This window comes from Morone saxatilis, unplaced genomic scaffold (genome assembly GCF_004916995.1).
Source record: "Morone saxatilis isolate NCDOM2014 unplaced genomic scaffold, NCSU_SB_2.0 Contig24, whole genome shotgun sequence".
NCBI lineage: Eukaryota > Metazoa > Chordata > Actinopteri > Moronidae > Morone > Morone saxatilis.
Genome location: NW_023339807.1, coordinates 9,430,776 through 9,456,242, shown reverse-complemented (window position 1 = coordinate 9,456,242; position 25,467 = coordinate 9,430,776). Strand labels below are relative to the sequence as shown.

The 25,467-nt window shown below is 37.3% G+C and overlaps 1 protein-coding gene across 1 annotated transcript in view; it reads left to right on the top strand.

The window, feature by feature from the left end:
- Positions 1-25,467, top strand: part of adcy2a (adenylate cyclase 2a) — a gene marked incomplete in the record, with an annotated part of 51,689 nt that overhangs the window by 7,611 nt on the left and 18,611 nt on the right. The window contains 5 exon segments of the mRNA XM_035672138.1: positions 10,699-10,860; positions 20,816-20,965; positions 23,500-23,648; positions 23,844-23,955; positions 24,601-24,728. Coding sequence (XP_035528031.1) covers positions 10,699-10,860; positions 20,816-20,965; positions 23,500-23,648; positions 23,844-23,955; positions 24,601-24,728 — 701 coding nt within the window.

Genomic DNA, 25,467 nt, shown 5'->3' with positions numbered 1-25,467 from the left:
CGAAAAAGTATCGAAATCGCAATTCTTGACTTGGTATTGGTATCGAAACAATAATTTTGGTATCGTGACAACACTACTTTGTCATATATGATAGTAAATAAAATTTGGGGTTTTGGACTGAAAACAAGACGTTGGAAGGCATCGCCTTGTGCTCAGGGAAATAGGACGTTTAGTAGACAAAACGATTGATTGATTACATGAGAAAATAATCAGCGGATTCGTTAAAATTGGTTAGATGTAGTCCTTCATTCAGGTTCATGTAAATGCTATCATTTACGTAGACCTTAAATTAAAGTAACATAATTTTAGAATGAATGAGTTTATTTTTACATAGCGTGTGTCTTAAGTTTTAACATGTGGAGTAAAATTTGAACACATTGCCCTCTTGTTGTTAAAGTTCTTCCACTGCATTTGCTTATGAGCCAATTATATTAATAACCAAGTCTTTGAATCTGTGGTCACTGTGGTGTTACTGTGCAGTTGGTAAGTGGATGTCTGCTCCAGAAAAGAAACGGAGGGAGGCAAAGTAAAAGTCAGAGTTAATTAAATGCTCTCTGTGCTGTAGCAAGGAAGTAGTCATGAGAAGTAGGGGAATGAAACAGTGATTAGAGGGTTTAGAGTTGATGGCTTTTGTCCCATGTCATTCAAGCAATGTTGCTGTTGCTGTTCAGTGAATGAAACTGTTGCTTCCCATAGTCACAATTTAAAAATCCATATTTAGCATGAGAAAAAAAGCTGAAAACTGAAAATAACTAAAGGACCTGTAGATAAATTGCTAAGATACCAGCAGGTGCAGTAATGTGCTTGAAATAACTAACTTAAATGTCTGAATAATTAACAACATGCCATTGTGGATTGCAAATGTACAGTAGTAAGTGGAGAGAGCAATGTATCTGTATCTGAACACTTTTTCCTTATTGATCCCATACTCGAATATAGTGGTGGGTTTGTGATTTGGATGTAGTGTACCATTTTAATGGAATGTACTGAAAACATTATGTATGAATTTTCTCACTCTCCTTTTTGTGGGTTTGGTCTCATTTAAATTAAGGCTACACAATATGGTAAAAAGAAATCATACTGCCATTCTTTTTTCAGGCGTTACAATTGCAATACATTTTATGATTAGCAGGAATGAAGATTTCTGCATCACCATTTTAGCTTTCACTGAGAAAGCTATTAAAATTATGATGATGTGACATTTGTTGGGGTCTACCAACAAACATGTTTTGTTACATCTAGAGAACAAGATGTCTTGAGCCAGGGCATCTCTGCGGTACTTTATTATAACGCTGGTTTGTCAAACATTTCAAAACCAACAAACCTGTGATTTAGTTGGGTTTTGCACTTTGCCATGTTGTGAATTTTGATAATACTTCGATAAATTTTGCAGCCCTTGTTTAAATTTTGTGTTCTACCAAACACACAAACAAATTTCATATACTTGCAGACAAATATGTAGTCATGACAGTTCTTCCTATGCAATACTTTATTTACACGTGCGTGCGAATAAAAGAGTGAAAAGAAGAATTTAATAGAATAGGGGATTAATAAAGTATATATCTTCATCTTTTTCTAATCTTAAGTATAATCAATTTTGTATCAAAAATCTGCAAATTTGTGTAGACTTTGAAGCGGCTATTTTTTTAAAAGAATTTTCAAATGACACTGTAATGTATGAGGCATCACTCAAAGTGATAAACTCAGACAATTATCACCTGAATCGGCAGCTCCCCTCAGCTTTATGGAGGTTTGTAGCTAGTTTCAACTCATTCAGCTGTCCGGCCAACAACTGTACTGTTTTCAGTAAAATAAAAGTGACTGTACACAATCTGTACAGCAAACTGACAGGAACATTTAGTGACTAGCTGGTGAACACAATGGAGCATTTAGTAGAGCTAGGTATTTCCCAGTTGATAGAGACAAAACAGAGCTAAAAATAAAATGAATTTTGGCCAGGTTGCCAAAAACCTGACTCCAAATGAATGATAATGTTGCTCAGTAACTGTTGGAAGCATAAAGAAGCAACCATTAGCTAACATGTTCTCCATGTCAACTTAAATGGTGATGATAGTCAGTGTTGTGCAGCAGCTTGTTTTTGCTGTCCTCAAAAGCCAAACAGATCATTTATTTCCGTTTTTAAAGTGCTGCTGACAAAATACACACACATTTTTTGCACAATCCATTTTCTGCTGGTGTATGAATTGCTCCACAAGAAAGATGCAGCATTGTTTGCAGTCAGCTAAGGGGCGGAAGTGGATGGTATGAATATGTTCTCTTTATCCAGCTGTGTTAACGTACTGTTAGCATAATGGATTTGATAGACTGTGGAAAGGTAATCATGAAAATCCTATGAAATCCTTGTTGAGATGCTCTTCAAGGGCTCTTCAGATTAACAATTTCTCCCAGACTGGGTGGCTATGTAGGGTTTCTGCATGACATAAAGAGCTTGAAGGAATAATAATGACATACTACTAGATGAAAATGAGAAGACTGGTGGTGTTCTTAAAATGTATTGAACGTTTCATCTTGCATTTATGATAACGGTATGTTGCAGGATTTAATAATTTTTTCCCCCACAACAGATCTACATAGGTTATTTTAGTAGATAAGAAAATGTGTCCTCACTGAAGTCTTTTAAGATAACCTTACCTACAACTTACAACACATGTTGAATATTAAATGTGTTAGTGATTATTCTGTAGAATATAACAAAAGGTATTGCATGTCTGTAATGAGTCAAGTGAAATTGTTCATGTCATACATCTGAGTGAGGCAGTAGGCTTGAAGAGGAGTTGTGGTGGGAGTTTAGAGGGATGGGATGGAATATGGAAGAGCAGATTACCACTGAAGCATCATGACAGGACAGTGCCACAGTTGTGAAAACAGTACATATTGAAGTGTAAATGATACTGTAATTGATACAGTGGTTTTTCTACAGATAAAATCACATCTAACAGTGATAACTCCTTATTAATGGTGGCCTAAAATGACCAAAAATACAAGTTTAGAATGCAATTTGTATAATATTTCAAATCTGCTGACGAGAGTAGTAGACCACATGTTGCATAATATAACATTTTCTTGGCTTTAAGAAGAAATCAGGGCAAGGTCAGTGCGATGCAGATACTCAGTGCTGCCACTTCTTTAATAAGCTCTCCTTACACATAGCTCTTTTCTTTCCTCTGTAACACACTGTTGATGTTCAGTTACAATTGGCAAAACAGTTGTATGGGTTTTTACATAAAAGCTATTACTGTACTCTGCAGAGGGTAAGAATCAGTGACCGTATAGTTTGCTCCTACTTGGAAAACTCAAATTCTATTGCAGCATCATTCTATGTGTTGTATCCCTTCCCCTCCTCCTTTACTCTTTAATGTCAGTGCATATTAGTTTCCACAAAGCCCTGGCACGCTAACAAGCTAACTGGACTTGCTCACTGCAGGAAAAAAACATGATTTGTGTAGCTTAAACTACTTGAGTCAAGAAGCCACTTACAATTTAATATGTTTCAATTACATTTCTGCTCGGATTTAGACTAAAGTAGTTAATTTCCCTGTTGTCCATCATATGTTTTATTTTTTTTATTTTTATTTTTTTTTTAAACTGCAGTGGCATGAAGCAGCTTCCCCATAGTCATCTGTCAAAATAACTGTATTATTTATGTTGACATCCTCATATAGAGACAGTAAGAGAATGAAAGACAGTTACATTACAAACTGCACTGTCAGTACAGTACACTGTCAGGTAAAATAAATATCACAAGGCTCCAAATATTCCCTCAGCTGTGTTGTGCTCACCATCCTCTCTCTCCCCAAGTGAGTTTGTATACAGTACACTTTCCGTTTTCAAACCTGCAATCAATTGGATGCTTATCCTCTCCCCACAAAGTCCTTTGTGTTTGCTGACGGTGTGGAGATGGGCTTATCTGTGTGGTCCAGCCTCTACCCCTCACAGAGAGATGTCTGGACCTTGCCTCATCTCCTGCTTTCCTTCTATCTGTCTCTCTGGATATCTCCCTGTCTCTGAGTCACACACATACACAGATGCACTCACACACTCCTTTTGGAGTATACAGCCAGCCTCATTAAGCTTTAGGACAGAATAGGTAGGGAAAGGGGAGTTGGGGTAAAGGAAGACGTCTGCTGGGTTGGAATAGTAAAGAAGACGGTACATGGGGAAAATAGGACAGGAACTACTGATAGAAAAGAGGGATGGAACAAGGGAGGTAGGAACAGAGAGATATGACACAGAATAAATGGAAAGAGAAGGAGTAATTAAGCCTTTTTTTTTATTCTAGTAAAATGAAAAAATATATTTTTGTGTTAAACATCTTAATTTATCTCAGGCATCAAGGTCGACCTATCCAGACTTATTATTGAAATTACAAACCAAGCACTGTGGCCGAATGTTTATCCTATACTACATATAAAGTGTAACTACACCCTTCAATTGTGCTGGCTCCCTCCCTCTCAGCAAATTTTAAAAAATGCATCGGTGACCTGCAAAGGACATTTTTGGGGGCATGGCCTCCACACTGACAGGAACAGTGAGCTGGTAGTCAGAGCTAACCAAGCATGAGCAGCTGCGTCCGTTGTCCGTGGAGCTTTTACAGTCACTCGAAGCGCTATCACGGCTGTTTGTAAAAATGATACTTGTGTTGTAACGTTAGTGGCAATGTTGTTGCTAAGCTAATGGCTCAGAGGCTCCGTGTCTGTGGGGGGCTGTCAGTGCGTCCGTTTGATTGCAGTCAACCAGTCCGGGGGTGCTTCTACAGCAGTGTAAAGCACAAGCCTGAACCACAGCACCAAAAAACCCAAAGCAGAGGGTTAGCAAAAATAATGCTTCCATACACAAGCAATGGCTGGGGGAGGTGGGCTGCCCTCTTGTGATAAGAGGGCGTTAACATTCTTCTAAAAATGTTATGACGTAGAAAAGCCCCAGATGGTCAACGCTATCTCAGCACTGGACTGACAAGGTTCAGGGGGATTCAAAACAGTAGATGGCGTCATGAGCCATTTTCAACTCACAAAATGCATTGTTTCATAAATTATGAAATATAATATAATGTCAATTTTAAGACCAGCATTAATGTGCTTCATCAAAAGTATGTCATATAATTTGTTTAAGGCCACACAACATGTTTTTACAGTGGAGTACCTCTTTTATGGTGGTGTTTTGGCAAGGATGAATGAGCGAGTATGTCTTTTTTAGGCAGTACACACACACCACACACACACCACACACACACACACAGCGCATGCTCACATAGATACACACACTCTCCCCACATTGTAAATCTAGCCTGTAAACTAATCTCTGCCACAGACTGTAGACTAAAAGCCTCATGTAATCTGACACCCCATCTGTAATGTGTTTTATGAGCCCTCTTCAGTGTCATTATCAAGGAATTGATTCATGGGGCAGAAGCAGAGTTGACTATACCATGATGGACCACAAAAAAGCTTTGTCCACTTAATTGTCAGAGGAGAGGGTCCTTATGTGCTTGCCATAACCATACTAAAGGAAAGTCCTCACTGTTTTATTACTGCATCAAGTATCAAGTATGCAAGAGAGCTCAGTAGGCGTCTTTCCCCCTGCAGCCTTTCCATTATCCCTGGTACAGTTTAATGATTCACTTGCAGCATTGGATTTCAGAGCATTAAGTTAGAAACAAGCTTTCTGGATCCTAAGCAAATTATGTTGCTGTGTTAGATGATATTTGTCAGCAATTAACAGCTCTCTCTTGTATAAGGAAGTAAGTTAATATGTTATTCCTCTTCTGGCATAGTGAATAAATAACACTTTTCTTAATCCTCCACAGAGGGGAAACATCTAAATGAGCTGGTGCTTGTAGATTCACATTTACTGAATTGCAGAGTTTGAGTTGTATAACCTTACATTGTTATTTTCTTAGTTGTTGCAACCCTGCTGCAACGATTTTGCACTGCAAATCTTTTTTCTTTTTCTTTTTTTCTTTTTGATATTGTAGATTTTAAAATTCATTGTGTATTTGGCATCCTGGCATCCAAGATAAAAAGAATCAGGAATATTACAATGGCCACTATATTTTCACCATCCCTCACCACCCTCAGGACTCCTCGCCTGTCCTCTAGTCACATCTGTTTAGTTTTCACACCTCTATGAGTCACCTCTCTACAGCTGTTTTTAGTTTTGTTATTTGCTCCACGCTATAAATAGATGGTTGGTCAACTTCCTTTTTCCCCACATTGTGAGTATTGGTAGATGGTGATTGCATTCCTGCCATTTCTGCATACATTTGTGTTCCTGCAACCATTTCTCAGTAAACTGCCTTAAAAACTTTGCCTTTATGTTTGCATTTGGATCCCAGCTCCTGTTGCCAGCATTATTGAACTGTGACTGTGGGAATAAAATAAGACAGCGCCCAGACTTACCATACTTGCATACGCACGTACAGTGCCATTTTTGTTGGGCTTAAATCTGTTGCATCTGCCTGGGTAAAAAAAAACCAAAAAACTGAACAGACCCTTTTCTCTGGATACTCAAAATAATATTTTCTGTCACGCAAAAGGGATTATTATGGGGAGCTATTGGTTTCTGCAGTCATGTAAACAGCTTAAGTAGTGAAGTGAAAATGGAAATGCCAGACGGCAGATCTATAAAGATGAAAAAGAGACAGTTGGAAAGGTTGGGCAGTTTGGGCGTCATAGTTCAGCCGTGACCAGTAAATTAAACTGGACCTGTATCAGAGAGACAAATCATCACCGACCTTAGGAAGAAATAATCAGATATTTAAGTTAACACCAAGATGCGGGATCTTGTGTCTTGCTAATCTTTAGCTGCATTTCCACTGCAGGAACTTTCCCCAGGGACTATGAACCTTTGGCGGATCTATTTACCACCACAGGGATCAAGGGCTAAATTAAGTTCCAAAGACATTATTTTATATATGGGTTGTGAAAAATTACGTTGTATATTTGTGTGCAAACATGCCATATAAGAACTTTTTCATACGCCAGTGGACTCATTTGCCAATCTTCACAGGTCTTTAGACTGTGGTGAAAACGCAGACAACAACAAGCTGAAGAAACCTTGAAGTAGTTCCTTGAAAAGTAGTTCTTGGGACTAAAGTTCTGGGCACTTTGGGTGGAACCGCAGCTATTGTGTGCTTTTGCCCAAGGTCAGGGGACCTCAGATGTTTCGCAAAAAGTCATTATTATATTTCTTGTGTGCTGGAAATAAATTATACACTTCATGGACTATATGGCTTTTGAAAGAAATGAAAACACTCTTAAAGCCTTCATATGTGTAAGGACTATGAATGTCTTTATTATAAGGCTATATAATTTCATATTGAGTGGAATTATGTAAGGAGGGTAACTAGAACATTAGGATAAATTGTACTATTAAGTCATCAGTGTTTGTCTGCTAGTGTTCATATGTGTTATTTAAATTATAAATATAAATTCAAACTTTTGTACAGTTCCTGTCTTTCAAACCTCTGTTTTGCGGCCACATATCCGACATACCTATGTCTTTTTTTCTTTAGTGCACACATTAAATGTATTTATCGTTGTTTAGGACAGCTTGAGTCATAGCTCCCTGTATAAAGGTCCAGGTTACAGTATGGCCCACTGTTTGTCTCCAGAGCTTTATATTGACTAAGTTCTGAGTCATAATTGGTAGCTCCCTGAGACTTTGAGTCACAATGAGCTTAAAGTTTTTACATCTTTACTCCTGACTGCTACAAGGACTAAATTCAATTCAGGTGGCATGCAGAGTTTATGTGGTCTGTTTTGCCTACTGTACGTAGGCCTAGATCATGCGTAATTATACCCTTGTGTAGTATAATACTACCTCAATAAATTGCCATTTTGTGTAGAAACATGTTTCTAGCAATTATTTGCAACCCTGTATAATTGAAAAATGATTTAAATTGTCCATAAATGATTTTCTTGCAGGGAATAACAAAGAAAAACAAGGTCACCTCTAAGTGTTGCTGTTTGTCAGTTCTTTAAAAGATAATATGTGTAGACTACAGCAGAAAATAATAAACGTGTCACATTTCAGATTGGCTCTTATTTTAACGTGTGGTGTCAGTGGATAATTGTGGGTAACGGGGCGGTTCTGAGCTCTGCGGGTGCCGGTTTGCAAAACTGGACCCTTGCAGGACTCTGGGCTACAGTATATATTTCTGTCTTACATTGCATCAAATTTAAAAAACCATAAACAATACTCCCTGCACAGCCCCTTTAAACATAGACTGCCACAATAAAAAGGTCATTGGTACCATGGTTGTTAGAGCCTGACAGAGTCTTCGTTTGTTAATAAGAAATTGAATATAGCTTCCTGCTCTGTATAGACTGCAGGAAATAACAGTAGGAGCTATTACTACAACTGCTGCTCATCCAGGCATGACATATTGTCACATTCTTTTCTTTAAGTCTGAATTCATACCTTTCATTTTCAGTCACAGGTGGTCTGTTCATTGTACAGACCAGCATTTTTTACACTCCTGACATTCAGTACAGTATTATTGTTGTGTGTTGTTATTGTGTTGGTGTTTAGAACAGACTCGAGTGGCATGCTTTATTTGAAAATATAATGTGCTACTGTGAAAGTTGAGAGACAAAGAAACACCGCAATGTTCCTGCAGACTTCAGAATTTATTTTTGAGGACAGTTAAGTCTTTCAGTATTCCATATTTACTCCATATTACGTATTTGTTGCAATTTTCTGCCCCCAGGTGCATTGTAAATATGTAGAGCTGTACATGTGTATTTGTTATGTTTAAAAACTAGCCAGTCCAAGATTCACTCTTATCCAGTGGCTTCTCTCTCCTTTTCTCTTCTTTCTGTTGTAATTCATTTGTTCAAAAACTGGGCCAACTGATTGTATGAGGGGTTGCCTAACATAATCTTTATTGAAAGGGATTCTTTTTTTCTAATTCCTTCTTCATCCCCATAGTGCAGTAAATTACTGTCAAAAGATTGCACCTATTCTCTAGTGGCAGTCATGCAGGGAATTATGGTTCGTGATATATCGGGTTACCAATATATCAAGATGCTATTGCCTATTTCTGAAAAGACCATACTATACTGACAGTGAGTGACATCCATCTTCAGTATGGCAGATGTGGTACAGCTTGAATGATGGCATTTATAAATTGTATATTGAACTTATACAAAGATGAACTTTTATAAACATATCAATGATGATAAACTGTTAGTTGTTGTATTGCAGGGTTGCCAGTACAACAGGATTAGGAAAGAACTAAAATAAACAAATTTTTGCTGTTAATTTTACACGATATAGCTTAAATCAAATAATATTCAAATGCATTTTTATTTCGCAATAATTCATTATGCTTTCTGACTTTAAACTAAGCTTTGTGGTTGGTGGGGCGCCACAGGTGTGCCCTCTACTGACCGGCTGTCACTGCATGAACATGCAATGTTTTGGCATTTAATTGTTAAATTGTACCTTTTAACTAGGTTGCTAAATACTTTTCTTTGTACAAAAGAAAATGACAGTTTTCATTTATATCATTTATCAGCAGCCAAAAACCTTCACACAAAACACATTTTGCAGGAAGTATCAGTTGGGAAAACACTGATTTATGATCCTATTACAATGCATTTGTAAATTGAATATAATAGCTGGAAAAAGCCATTTATGTATAGTATATATTTACCATATATTATGTCTTGCACTAATATTGAAGTATATTCTGTCTGTTGCTAGTTTAAAACAGATGGTCATCATTAGGCTAATTAGTAAATATATCCTACTTTTATCTGTAGTGTAGCAGCAGGAGGTCTGCAAATGCAGAAGACATATTACTTACTTCAGCACACTTTTAACTTATACATGAATAAAGCATTGTCTTAAAGGTATCAGACCATCCTTTGATATTTGCTACTATTTATATTCACTGCCATAGTCAGCCCTTAAGAAAATGGTTGTGCAAAACCGTATGCTTGTGCCCAGGCTTTAACGGAGGAGATACTGTTTGTCTCATTTTCACTTGCTCTCCCTCTCTCATGCTCTCCTTTCCTCTTTCCATCTCACTTCCCCCCACAAACTAGCCCTGCAAATAGCCAGAGAAAGGTTAACTGGCACCTGGCTGCAGCCTGTAAAAACACTGGCCTCTTTCTATCCATGCATGATAGCAGATGAGCTGCTTTAACCCTGCAGCAGAAGGCGTATTTGAGAAGTGTGTGCGTGTACCTATTTGTATTTGTATGTGTGTGGAGTTTGGGTAAAAAAGGGAGCACTCTACATGCTACATCAGAGGTGTCAGGTTTGAAATGTGAGAGCTGATATTCCCTTTTTCCACTTCCTGCAATCAGTGGAGCTTAGTGCACAACATTGACATATGTTTAATAGCACAAATACATGTTCTTTCCTCCATTTTCCTTTTATGATTTAGTGTCTAGCTTGATATTGAATACCTCCCTGAGCAGACATGATTTTTATATTCGTTATTTTTGGATGCCACTGATGTAGCTGTACATAAATAAACTTCATTTTAGCAAGCAGTGTTGTTGGTGTTCAGACTTAGTGGTCATGTTCTTTTTCCCCCCACAGGGCTGTAAACACTGATACTTTCTGTATTTTTTTTTCTTGTGCATCCATTGCTCTTGCTCTCTTTCTCATTCTCTCTTGATTGCATTCCTCTGCAGGTGTGTCACAAGTGTGTCTCTTTCTCCACAGGTGTCATTCTTCCTGTTCATTGTGTTTGTGGTTTACACCATGCTGCCGTTCTCTATGCGGGATGCCATCATCGCCAGTGTCCTGACCTCTGCATCTCACACCATTGTGTTGAGTGTCTGCCTGTCCACCACAGCTGATCACATGGAGCCAGTAGTTTGGCAGGTAAGGTGATCAAACATACATGTGGGTTAATGGTAGGAGACACACTTGATATGCTAAAGAACAGAGACTAACTACAAAATATGTGCACATCGCTGTGTACTTAAACTCAACGCAATTGATTTAATAAATCGGTATTCATTTGTGATTTGATTTCTTGGTAAAACAGCTAGCCTGGCTCTGTCTAAAGGTAAATCTATCTAGCAGCATCTCAGAAGCTCACTAATGATCATGTTTTATCTTGTTTAAGTAAAAATAAAAACCGAAGTGTAAAACCAACAATTCTCCATTTCATAGGGGGTTATGTGCTGGACTATTTACTGGCTGGGACCAGTAACTTCCAGGATTTGGCCCTGTCCAGGCTGGAAATAGGGATTGTTTCCTTTTATTAATTTACTAACATTCAGTGAACCCTAAGTAGACAAATAATGCTTACAGAATAAATTGGATATTTTTAACCAGGGTTTTTATTTTCCTACTTATTGCCATATATCGCCATAATCAGTTATGCTCAAAATTGTGTCTCACTTGTCTTTACATAACTCACTGAAGGGGTTTGCTGTACCTAAAGCAAATGAACATACAAAGCTGTTTTATATACAAACAGGCATCCTGCTGCCAACAACAGGATTCATACTGTATGAAACATTCAAATTATACTCTGTATGGTGGAGCAAGAAAATCCACTTTAATTAAATTTTAAACTTGTAACCCTTAGACACAGCTTCAAACGGGTATATCCTGCCAAATCCATACTTCAGTGGAAGTGAAACCAATGTTGTTTTGTTTTATTATCCAGATGGAATCCTAATGGAATTGTTTTTCCTTTCCAGACATTTAGTGTTTCTCCATTCTGCTCACAAAATGAGCATTTCTGGTAATTTTAACCATACAGTCTGTATTTTTAGCAAACAAACAAATGTGACCTTTTAAACTAAAACTAAGTTAGCATAGCAGGTGAGCGATAGAAATTCTAATGTGTTTTTTTTATGCTTTGTTAAAAGGTCACCATCTTTCCTGCAGTATTGCTGTTTCAAGTGCAAACTATTCAGGCAGTTGGCACATGCTGAGAAAGACAAAGAAATAACAATATCAGGAAGCCAATTATCTGGTTAATGCAGATGTTAATTATTTTTACTTGTTTAAACCTGATTTGAAAAGTCAGTGACTGCCAATACACCTACGGGTAATTTCAACTAATGCATACAACATTAATTTAACAAGCATGTAACAAAAGCCACACCTCACTGATGGTAATTTCAGACAGGATGCAATTTAACATGTCAGAGCCAAATCACAAAGGGCACTAGCATACAAAAAGGCCAATAATAATAATAATTTTTATAATTATTATCTTCATCACAGTGACTTTCTACATGTAAACTGCCCTTTTTATATCTTTTCTGTGTACTGCTTTTTGTTTGCCCTGTTGCTAAATTACAGTCTGTCTGAATTGTGGCTTCACAATAAACAATTTATCATAAATGGTTATTCATCTTAATGGTACAATTTTCTATCATACAGTCTGACTGCCACGCTCAGATTATTTGCAGGCATCTCTAAAGCATTGATACCCTATGTTCAGAAGTCCGTCTTTTGGAAAGATTGTTGTTTGGGACAGCTTCAAGCATGAGGACAACAATAAACAATAATACTATTTCAAAGGACATATTGTCCAACTATTCTATATTGTCTCTGTGAACTCTGAAGAGCCTACATGTCTTTCATGGGCATACTGGCATCCGGGCAGCCTGAGGCTGTATGCTGCATGGTCACTATCAGCCAGCTCCGCTTGCACATCAGGTCAGTTTGCCTGTCAGCACAATCCCAGTGGAAAATCTGCCAGAGAGAGGTGTTCCTTAATATAAATATAAAATATATAAATATAGGATAGCATCAGTCTAATTTAAAAAATAACACACGACAGCTATTGACTTTATGTATTATTCATGTGCCATGAACGTGAGAGAGGATAATGTTAACAAAATTAGGCTAATTGGCCAGTGCTGTTGTCATTGACAACTGAATAACAGAAAGGCACGAAACATTAGGAAAGTGTAATGGACAAGTGTGACAGACAAACATACTAAGACCGTAAGAGAACTAAATCAAAGAAAGAAACATAGAGGCAAAGTCAAGACAATGGAAATGACAAAACAAAAATAACAGTGATACCAGGATAAAGGAACATATGAGAAATCTCTTTCAGATCTTTGCAAAATACAAAAATGCAGTATACAAAATACATTCGAAGGTCTTCTCCATCTTGTAACTGAAATATATATATATATGAGCTGTAGGCTGTGATAGGTAAAACATTTTTCTATCAGGAATATGGTGAGACAATAGCAAGGGGAGGAGAAATCACAACTGAATCAAAATAAAGTGTGATGCCTTTTCATTCCACCTGCTTATGAAGATATTGTCTTGTTCGTGGCATTTATTTTTCCTGTGACAGACCTATCAGGAAGGCATTCTTAATATTTTCTACGGTCTATGTGTGTGTGTCAAGTTACAGAAGCATTTTTGGAAGGAGACAGATTGCTGCTCATTCGGCAGTCAAGATGACATGCCGGGCTAGATGTGAAATTGCCAAGGAACGAAATGCTTTCTAGTAAACAGAGGCTCCGCCAAATCCTGGCTGCTCTGTCTTCTTATCAGTATTTTATTTGTTGTCACTGATAGTGATGTTGTTTCTATCTGTTTGTTGACTGTGCTTGGGCCAAGTTTGTATTTGTGGTTATGATGATGGTGGGGGAATATTTTGGTGTAATTTAGTGTGGTACAAGTATACACCGATCAGCCATAACATTATGACCACTGACCGGTGAAGTGAATAACACTGATTATCTCGTTATCATGCCAGGGTGCCCAGGTGGTCATAATGTTATGGCTCATCAGTGTATGTATAAAAGAAGGAAAAACACATTTTCCACATTCAGGTTACAAATTGTTATTTTTTTTATTTTTATATTTTTGTAAATTGGTTAAGGACACTTGGCACAGAGTTCCAAAAATGGTGCCTCTTGTAGGAAGAGACTGTCCACATATTTTGTTAAATTGTTAAAAAAATGGTAACGTTAGAGCATTAAAATGCGTATAAATAAACACCAGTTTCAAAAAGCAGAAGTTGCTGAAATTTTCAAAGCTCAATAAATGGCCTTTTTCTACAGTTTAACAGTGATGATACTTAACTTTACACCTGTCACTTGTGCTATGTAACTCTCATTGCTTTGTTCTGTAATCACATGGAAGTACATTCAATGTGATTGGAAACAGCACCCTGAGTGCTTTCTTTGAGGGTACCTGATGATTACTCAGTTTAACACTTATGGTAGTGGGGTGCTGGTTCTCATTATCAGATAAAAGGCAGGCTAAGGTTCTTGGTAGAAATAGGCTGATCTGTCCTTTGGAATTAAACTTTAATTAAACCAGCCAATTTCTGTGGTGTTAACCAGCTTATCACTGCATCTGTGTTTTCACACGTTTTTGAAAAATTTAAAACAGGGTAATAAAAAAAATTCACTGGTATCCATAAACAATATTGCAAGCTTCATTGGTATGAAGTACAACTATGGCTCATTTATTTATTTATTTATTTATTTATTTATTTTTATTTTTTTAATAAGACAAATTAGTAACTCTGTCAGTATTTGGACTGGTGAATATCAGGCAACAATTCGTCAACAATACAAAAATCACAAGGAAAATTGTATTCTAACAATACCAATACCATACCATGCAAAAACCTCTATTAGCATTTTTTTTAAAATATTTTCATTATACTGGTGCAGGACCAGCAGCTTGATGGAACGTTCCCCCGATTTTAAAAGACTTCTATTTGTGATAAAATACTGTGAAGCCACAGCTCACTGACTAGCTTTTCCCAGAACTTTCAACCAATCCCACAGCTCTGACCTAAGTACATAACCAGTGGTTGTTTAAGGGCGCTGAAGTCTGTACTTAGGTCCCGTCATGACACCTGAATAAGTCAAATTTGCTGGAGAGGGCCATGGGATGCAGTTGAAAGCTCTGGACAATGCTAGCAAGTGAACCTCGAGTGAAAATAAAACTTAAAACATTAAGCATTATAAACTAAACAACAGTAGAGAGAGACAGGAAGTCTAATGTGTTGTCCCGGTCATCCTGTAGCTACTTGTGTTTTTACTCTGTGTCAAAAAACAAGCCACTGACTTACAGACCACCATGTGGAATTAAAGGCTCTAATTTTCTTTTTCATCCTACTTTTCTTTTTTCTTTTAAGAGCACACAGCAATGTATTGCAATCTTTCTGAACAGTTAACACTAATAAATCAACTGTTAGCCAACACCAAGTTTGTCATAGATATCCAATTGCATACTGGACTGTGTGTTTCATCCCTGTTAGCCTCACGTCTTAATCCCTCTAGTTATCCTATGAAAATCTGTTGATGTAAACATTTGCTACATTTAGCCCATAACTGTTTCAGTAATGATTCCCTGCCCAATATTTTACAGCTTAGGACTATTTGTACCAGGCAGATTCAGATCATCTTTAACCATGCCAATGGCAACGAAAATGTTGTCTTTGTCTTCTTGCTGCCTAAAAAAGGATAATGGCTAAATAAACCCCTTGCAGACATAAAATAGTACATTGTTGATCAAACAGTCTGGAGGCCCTTAAAAGGAATAAGTGGGTTTTTCTTGACGAGAGTTGGATAATGAAATTGATGCCACTCGCTTTAGAGTCTGCTGGTTGCCAGGCAATCTCACAGTGACAACGAGACTCTAGGAAGTGACTGCACGTGGTCAAGAAATCTGACACCTAACCCCCTCCCAAAACTTTAATTAAGTAAGCTTTGGAGTTCCTGGTAGGAAAATGGCGTTACCCTTGTACAGAGCCAGACTAGCTGTTTTCCCCTTGTTGCAGTCTTCAGACTAAGCTCAGCTAACTGTCTGCTGGCTCTAGCTACATATTTTCCATATAGATGTGAGAATGTAATTGATGTTCTCATCGAACTCTCAACAAGAAAGTGAATAAGCGTGTTTTAAATGTCAATCTATTTCCTCAGAAGCACACACATGCATGCACAGGCACATGTACTTACACACATGGTTACGTCAGTATGCATGCTTTAGTGGTATGTTGGATTTTTTTATTTACTTTTATCTCAGATCATCTAAATTTTTCAGACTTAGCAATTTGTTGAATAAACCGCCAGTCTATCATCCTAGAGATTTGTAAATGTCCCCACTCTTGTGCATTGTTCTACTGTGCATGCAAACTGCCCAGGGGGTATTAAGTGCGAAGGAATCATGCTGACAATTCCACTTTGTCAAGTCCATTAATCTTTACAGTGCTAGCTCATTGGGGTCCTAATGAACCAGCTCATTTATTAAAGAGGTGAAAGCCCTCTGTTGGGTTTAGATAGACATTTAGAAATAATTAGTTCCTCTTTTATTTGCATGGGCTGTGTGCAAGAGTGATGTATTGGTACATTATTATATTGGTAGTTTTCTAAATGTCTATATTCTCTATTACCTAAATGTGTGAAGAATGATCTGAAAACTTAAAATATTTGTGGTCTTTCTACACAGCTCTGATTTACAGCTGATGCTCTCTTTAAAGGGGTATTTTGACGCTGGAAAGATGGCCATAAAACTGGCCTGTCTATGCAGTAGAAAGACGCACATATTTTTGAAATTGTTGCCACATGACCAGAAAACATAGGAAAGGCCTGTGGTATTTCATTTTGCTCAAAAGGTATCACAACCAGAATTCACTGGGCCACACTGGACTGGCTGGTGGGTGACGTACTGCGGGTTGGGTGGTGCTTGGATTAGGCTCTTCCGATTCCAAGCAGAACAAAATGGTGGCCTAGTCACAAACTTTCTTGTATTACAACTAAACAGTTCACTAAAATATGTTTATAAAAACATTGGAGGTGAAAAATAGGCAATGCAGTAACAGAATCTTGATTCATATTTGATAGGCACTCCTAGTTTGACAGTTTGATCCACATTTTTACATGCTAATTTGCATGGTTTGATACAAAGTTGGTTGAAAATCTGCAAAGCTTCCCTTTGAGGATAAAACATGTATAATGTAACAAAGGTCTCTTATTCCAAGTCCGTAACCTTTTTAATGAATGTATCTGTAGAATTTTGCAATAATTTCTATCCAAATTGACTTTAGACTCGGTGCTGTGATTAGCTTCACAGCAATACTGAATATCATTAATGTAAGTCGCCTATCATGCTTTTATTTCACAATCTCCTCTCTCAGACCAAAAACAAACTTCATTTGCATTCTTTGTGAGTGCTGTGATGAATTATTGATGATTCAACACTCAACAATTAATAACTCTATTTGAGCTTTATTTGAAAGACTCTCAGTGATAGCAGCTGTTGCATATTACCTATTTGAGAAGTAAGGCTTCACTTGAATCCAAATGAAGGTTTTTACTTTTGCTGACTTAATATTAAACTTTTATTGGTTTCTTATTTCTTGTCTCTTTAGAGCAGTTAGAGACCACATTTTCATTTTATGTCATACAGGATGTACGTTAGGTTTCCAACAACACTTCTCTCTTGAGAATTGTATTGTTTATTTTTATTTTTCAGTTTCAGTTTTAACAATGAAAACATGTCTGCTGGATGTCTGTTGCCTATAGGTTATTAACACAAGATTCACCTTCACATTGATCTTAGATGGTTGTCTTCCTCTACACATGGTAGTATAATAACAGCCATAATAGCCTGCATAGGGCTTTGCTCTCTGATTTAGATAATCCTAGAATTCACCAGCGGGGCTCAAAGCCCTTTAGAGGCCATCCTCACCTAACCCCGGCGTTATCTGTAATTGGGTACCAGTGAGGTACGGATGGTTCACACAGCCAGTCGATTCACACAGCTGACCTTTGAGATGGTCTGGATCACTGACAGTGTCTTGTCTAACAGATGTCAGCTAATAGAGTAGCACCCAGGTCTAACTGAATGTAATCTGCTGAGAAAATACAAAAGTATACATAAAGGCAACTGTTTACAAGTTGATTTCATGTTTTTTTTGTTTGTTTTATATTATTTGAGGACCCACTGGATGAGGGGTTTGTCAGAACATATTAAAATATTATTTTATTAATATTAAGTTTGTTATGCTTATGCTTTTTGTAGCATACCTTTTTAAACCTCCACCCCCACCAGCCACAAAGAAGTAATTCACATCTATTGTAGGTTTAAGGACTACAAAACTGCAAACAGGTACTTCTGGCTGTTGTTTTTGGTCGTGTAGTGCCGCTAATTTGTAATTGACAGGCTCACAAAGACAGAATGAATGGGTAGCTGAATAGAGTTTCAATTAAATATGATGATGCTTATTCAAAGTGAGATTATAAAATATTGCATGCAATATATGGGCTGCTAAAAACCCTTTTATTAAGCAGCTTACAAAGGCCGCAATAAATCTTGTCGTGTCTGCTTTCAGTCATTCAGTGTACTTGTCTGAACCCGATGGCCTGAACACTATTCTGTAGCACAAAGTTCAGACTGTTTTGTCAGACTTTCTATAGGAAATAAACACACATGCACTAAGCCAGGCTTATAAATGCAATGCCTTTAATTTGGAAAAAATAACTCCGGTTATGTGTCTTCTTTCAGTATTTGGAAATGTGCAAAGAAAAGATAAAAAATTCAGTGGCTAGCAAGAGGGACGTCTGTCTCAAATACAATGAATAAATGTGAACACAGCCAGTACACTCATGCACATGGTCCCTGCCCCTGATGTTTGCTTTTGTCAAATATAAAGGAGAGACTGCTACATTGCTGATGTATTCAGTGTTAAATACATTCATCTGATCTATATTTAAGACAGCTTGTGTGTCTGAACATACAAATCAGATCCTGTTTTCTCAGTAAGGCTACTGTATGCATCTGTGTGATGGCTAATCATTATCTTGTTATTTAAGATGGAACAGCAGGAGGTGTCGTGTCTTTACTGTTAGCAGGTTTGCAACCATATATGAAATAAATGTATGTTCAGATTGTCTGTGAGAGGTACTCGTGTATTTGCCTTTGTCTGGCTTGCAGTTGTAGAATAGATAGACAAATTAGTTTTATATTGTAAAAAAAAAAGATCCACAGATTTATATTTTCTATTTTAAAGTCTTATATAAATCTTTTAACACAATATACAACTACCCTGGTTTTGTACTGCAGTGGACTGAGTACATGAGCTTGTGGGATGAGTAGTTTTTTTTTCTCCATCTGATTATTTTTCCTGAGCAAAATGTCTGTTCTCTGTGCAAAAGGTCACATGCTTATTTTCCTGGTACTGTAATGTAAATCTGTTGGGCACATTTACGTCAGAAAATAGAGAGCAAATTGCAATGGTCCGTGTGACAACAAGGTCAACTGGAAAGAAAGACGAAAAGGAAATTAGAGAGAATGAGACAGGCAAACAAACAAGTGGAAAAAGAATGGGACTGTGCATTCAAATGTAATGGTAGAGAACCATTAAATTGTCCATTTTCTTTAAATTGCAGAATATAAAGGTTTTTGATGCTTCTTGGCCTTTATACATTCACTTTTCATCTCTAGGTCACATCCTATCATAATTGCTCCTGTGTAGTGCTGCCATGAGGGATGCATCAAATGTGAAAGAAAATAAAGCACCGTTTTTTTTTTTCAAAATGAAAATACAGAATAGACTACACTTATCATATTTAATTTGTATAGTCTGGTGTTATAGTGGGATACTAACAATACAATAGCTGTATACAGCAATGTTTGTGGCGCAGTGAGGCTTTACTGCCATGTACACACTGGAAGACAAAATTGTTGAATGGATGGAATATGGAGGCATCTTTCCTAATATTCCATATCCTTAAAGCAAAAAGGGGCATACAATGTTGTGGCCTGAAGGTAATGTCAAAGAAAATGCTTAGTAAAAATAAAAATGAGCAATCTCCCTATAGATGGATAGATGGATAGATGGATGGATAGATGTATTGTACATCATGATGATCCATGTCAGCAGTGAGTGTTACACAAGTATGACTATGATTAAAAGCAGCTTCATCACTTAAGCAACACCATTGTCAAATAGAGCTCGTAGTGGGATGTGGTGTTTGCTATAATAACACTAATCAAGGAACAGACAGGCCTCCTTGTGTGAGATGAACTTGAACTCAAGGGCAAGTCTATTTATATAGACCAGAGGTCCAGACACATCCTTAGCCACTGGATTTATTTCTGATTTAGTTTTCAGTTATACTGTTTTCAGCAGGGTGGAGGGGAGGTTGATCAAGCCACTGTACAGCTGATAAGCAGAATACATAATGCTATTTTTAGGCAATCAACAACTGAGCAGTGGCATCATAGAGTTCACACACATCTAATTCCATTATCTTACCATTGTACTGTATTTCTCTAATAATTCTGAGACCAACAATGGGTGGGAACTGTTACTGACCAATTCACAAGAAAATTAATTAAGCTGTGTTGTTTATGAATGCTACTTTCCCCTTAATACAGTATGTGTTGCTGGACGTCAATGTCTCATCAGGATCTCAGTTGCCAGGGCCTAGTAACCGCAACGAAAAGCCTTTGCCCTATTTTTGAGTGGAGGTTTTTCTTTAGTCTTGGTTACATCTCATTAAAACCCACTGCCTCCTCTGGCCTTAAATTGATGAAAACACATTACTGTTTCCCTGATCTTTGATCTGAGGTGTATAGTTGTCTTTATACGGTGGCCACTTGAGATAAAATGGCTTTTCTGACACTGCCTGTTTCATTTGTGTACTATAAATAACAAACCTACAGATAGTATTGTTGAATGTATTCCATTTTACAGCGCTGTTTTTGTTCTTTCATATAAATTTTACTTACTTACCCATTAATATAAATGACTTTACCCTAACCCAATTATTTTTGTCTGATATTTTTCTAATACCTGTTTTGTCTGTCCCCTGTTCCTGTACAGATTCTGGCCAATATTATCATTTTCATGTGTGGCAACATGGCGGGGGCGTACCACAAGCACCTAATGGAGCTGGCACTTAAACAGACTTATCAGGACACCTGCAACTGCATCAAGTCCCCAATTAAACTGGAGTTTGAGAAGAGACAACAGGTAAAGTGGTGTCAATAAGTCGTAATGACTTGTGAGCCAGTGCAAGTCAGGCAGGCAGCGAGTGATTGAGTACTTGTGGTAGTAATAAAGGTGATGATGATGATGGTGTGGATTACAATAATGAAAATGTTAGGGAGTGAATATGTTTATGAATGAGAAGAGTGTTGCAGTGATGATAATGATGATTATGATGATGATGACAACAAGTAAATAAATTAAAACAACATTATGGCACACCCAGGACTTGAAGAATGATATTTAATCCACAGTAAAATAACTGATGTCGATCCAAAAGGGGTTTTTGTTGATAAAATCCTCACTGCATCTTCAAGCGTCTTAAAGCTATTTTTTGTTTTATCAATGTAGATGTGCATTTCATACTCGCTGTGCCAAATTGGTGTTAAATATTTACTCTGCAGGCATTTACCATTTATCTCTTTGCTGTGCTTGCAGACTTTTACCTAAAATGTGTTATATATTATATATATATAGTTTGTGTGTGGATGGTGTGTGTGTATATATGGACAATAAAACTTAACAATCATAACTTAACAATCATATATATATATATATATATATATATTACACCCCCATTGTGGGGCTATTAAAGGAATATCTTAACTGTCAGTGCCTGAGTCCTTTGTGAAAGGATAGAGTCCACAGAGGATTTGTGTCAGGGGTTGTGTTTTACAGAATGTGGTAATTGTTAATGACCTCAGCTAGTGTGATGATTATGTTGAGTCCCTGGAGCCCACTGCATGTACTAAATTATCTGTAGTAAAAGCTCTTTAGCATCCAAAGACTGCTGGCTGAAATCTTTGCAGTTGATTAACAAGATATAAGAATACCTGCAAGTACATTGTTTAATGTAATGGGGGGCTACACAACATTTGTTAAATATTCTGTTGGTCACATACAATATCTCAAATACTGCATATAAGATTTACACAAAACCTATGATTGTTAAGTTTTATTGTCCCACTGAATCTGTATCCATTTCATTTTATAACCCCATTGACATTCTAAAAACTTACTTGATTACTGTTTGTGAGTGGGTGCCATTTCAAACATTGTATGTGTATATGCATTTGTGCTTGTCTCCATATGCTGTGTTGGAACAGTTGTGTGCAAATAATGCAGGTGAATTTGGTGCTGCTGCACATGAGCAGTGTGGCCTCCTGTGAAAAATGAGCAAGGTGTTGATTAAAGCTTACTTCTGTGTGAGTCTTTGTTGTAGCTAGCTTTTTACTACAGCTGCTGCAGTAGTAGATTTTGGGTAGCTACTCAGTCAGATAAAGGCGAATCCAGCTGCTGTTGTGTAAGCCCAGGCTTGGGGTGGAGCTGGTTATCCCTATGGTGAATGCAGCTTGTGTTGTTACAACTACCATGAGTGAAACTGAAAATGCCTTGGGTGGACTGCTTCGCAGTAGCCCTGGAGTGCTACTGCTGCCTGCGACAGATGGTAGTAACTGTGCAGAGACACATGTCTCTCAGGCGCTCATAATATATGCTGTTTGCTGCATGCTTTTATCCAAAGTGCCCTGCACTGCAGTACAGTGAGTGCATACATTTTCAGATCGAGTGGTCCAAGTGGGACTATGTGAATTTATCATAAAACCAAATCCCTGGCAGTGTTTGTTAGCAGGCACCATAAACCTTCTGAGCCCCAGCAGCGATGTAGGGAGAGGCTCAATGGTGCAGAAAATATGTTAAGTTGGAGGTGACATTGTCTTAATGAAGTGTTTTCTCCAATCCTAAACTTATCCTCACTCTAAGAGGAGTTTTATTTGCTAATTATGAGGCAGGTTAGCTTAGAATAATACCTACATTAACCTCAGAGACTCAGGGAGAGATTGTTAAGTTACCACTAAATAAAAGAAAAGTAGGGAGGCAATAACGGTGGAGTCTGTCTGGTGGCTGGCAATAGAATAATGAGCACTGTGATACAACTTTTTTTACATTCATAGTTATGAGTTACAGGAAGTCAACCTGACACAATATAGTGCCCAATTAACCTTCACTTAGCACTTGAAGCTTTCATTGAGGCCGGCAATGTAATGATGACAGCTTTTTGTCTTCTGTCATCAAAGGTTAATGCTTCAGAATTAGATTAGGACTGAATTCAATTAAATATCCATTTGCTGAAAATGTAAAACTTTTTCAAGTCAAGGTCCCTGGTGATTACACTTTGATTACATAAATATCCAAACTTTGGATCTGAAAGCTTATTTTGGTTCAAAAGGTTTTGCATTTGCATTAATTCTAATTATACTTAATAATGGGTCATGCCACTGACAAACAGGGGGTGATTCCAGCAGTTAATTCTTGTGAGAAAATACTCTCAAGCTAAAACAAATGAATTTACTGTTGGGCATCTTTTCATATTTATATTTTTGCTGTACCTTTGTGTACACAGTGATAAGACTTTATCACTCACATTTAGGTATTAAACTGTAATAGTCTGCTTATTTTCCTTGATTTTCCTGACCATCCATGTATTACTTCTTCTTTTCTCTTCATGTTACTGCCATCAGGAGCGTCTCCTGTTGTCTCTGCTACCAGCTCACATTGCGCGGGTGATGAAAGCTGAGATCATCCAGAGACTGAAGGGCCCAAACTTTGGCCAGATTGAGAACACAAACAATTTTCACAACCTCTATGTCCAGAGACACACTAATGTCAGGCATGTATTATTTATTTGTATTTACATGTACAGGGCACATATGTGACACATACTGTATATGTGAGTACAGATTACATGTAGAACAGCCCAAATATATATTAATGGGTTTGAAAGCTACATTTATCCCTGGAAAATGTATATAATCATTATATTATATTATAGTATGTTGATTAATATATATTGTTCCATCTCTAGTATATTGTATGCTGATATAGTGGGATTCACACGGCTGGCCAGTGACTGCTCACCTGGAGAGCTGGTGCACATGCTGAATGAGCTGTTTGGCAAATTTGATCAAATTGCCAAGGTAAACATTTTCATTATTGAACCAAGCAACACATCCTAACAAAGTGTTGGATGGCTAAACGATGAAACTCATATCCATCTTACTTACTGTCACATCTTGTAAAGTGTAAAATCTATAACAAGTGTAAAAACCCTAAATACATAAGGCTATTATAAACCAGCCTTTTGTGATATATCTTGCATTTATGGCCATTTATTATTGCGACACGATGTGTTCGTCTTATTTCTGCAAATATCTGGTCAAACATAGATGATATGACTTTACATTGAGATATATACAGTGCAGATGCAAACCAATATGTACTGCACATATCTTAATTTCCCCCCACCAATCTTAACTAGGACTGGTAAACGTACTGTTACACATACACAGATTTTGATTTTTACCCTGTCAAAATGAAAGAACAAGAGCTTCATACATCAGTCATACATGTACAAAAATAGAGATTGAAAAAAATATAGAGAGCTTCAAATTTTTCCACTCACTGTAATAATAATAGACCCTAACAGAATGTTGCTGTATGACATGTGGAATTAAAAGGGTGGATATTCACTGAAAGATCAAAATGCTGTGTGTACTGTCTGTCAGGGAGACATTTATCTGACTCTGTGTTACTGAGACTGTGTTCCCCCTATTAATATGCAGGAAAATGAATGTATGCGGATAAAAATCCTTGGCGACTGTTACTACTGTGTGTCCGGCCTGCCGGAGTCTCTGCCGAACCATGCTAAGAACTGTGTGAAAATGGGTCTTGACATGTGTGAGGCCATCAAGTAAGTGCCAATTACTTACAGTGCTGCTAAAGAATGACATTCCCATACAGTATATCTACATTTACAGTATATCTTAGATATATAGCTTTTCCCAACACTGAAGTACTAATGTTGGGTAAACCTTTGGCATCACCAATGTCAAAATGTGATGAAATATCTAACCTGAAATGTCATGGATGTAAACAAATAAAGACATATGCACAGCAGTGGCGTGATACATACATACGTACATACTGCAACCACATGAAAACTGAATGAACAAATTAGATGACTCTCGCATTACAAAAACTTTGCTTCATGCTGACTTTTGTTTGTGTTAACTCAGCTACACCCTGAAGACTCTTTAAGAGTCTCATTACACTACTGGAAATTTTAGGTTTGACAAATTTCATTTCATTTCAAAGATTGTTAGGATATACCTTTAAACAAAGTGCTTTATGAACTACATGTATTGAAACAGCCCTACTTGTAATGATGATTTGTAGCTGCTAACCATTAGATCAGATGTAGAGACTTTTTCTCGATTGCCAATTTAGCTGCATCAGATGCTTATCTCACTTCTAAGGATCAGACTAAGACCAAAGGGAAAGGGCTTGGACAGAATTAATCGAAAGAGAAAGAAAGACCTCAAATAATAAGTTTAATTGAGAAAAATTTTAAAATAAGATGAGCATATTTGTTAAAAGACTTTGTTTAGTCTGAAAACTGAAAATTGTTGCAGGTTTCTATCCCCCCCCGC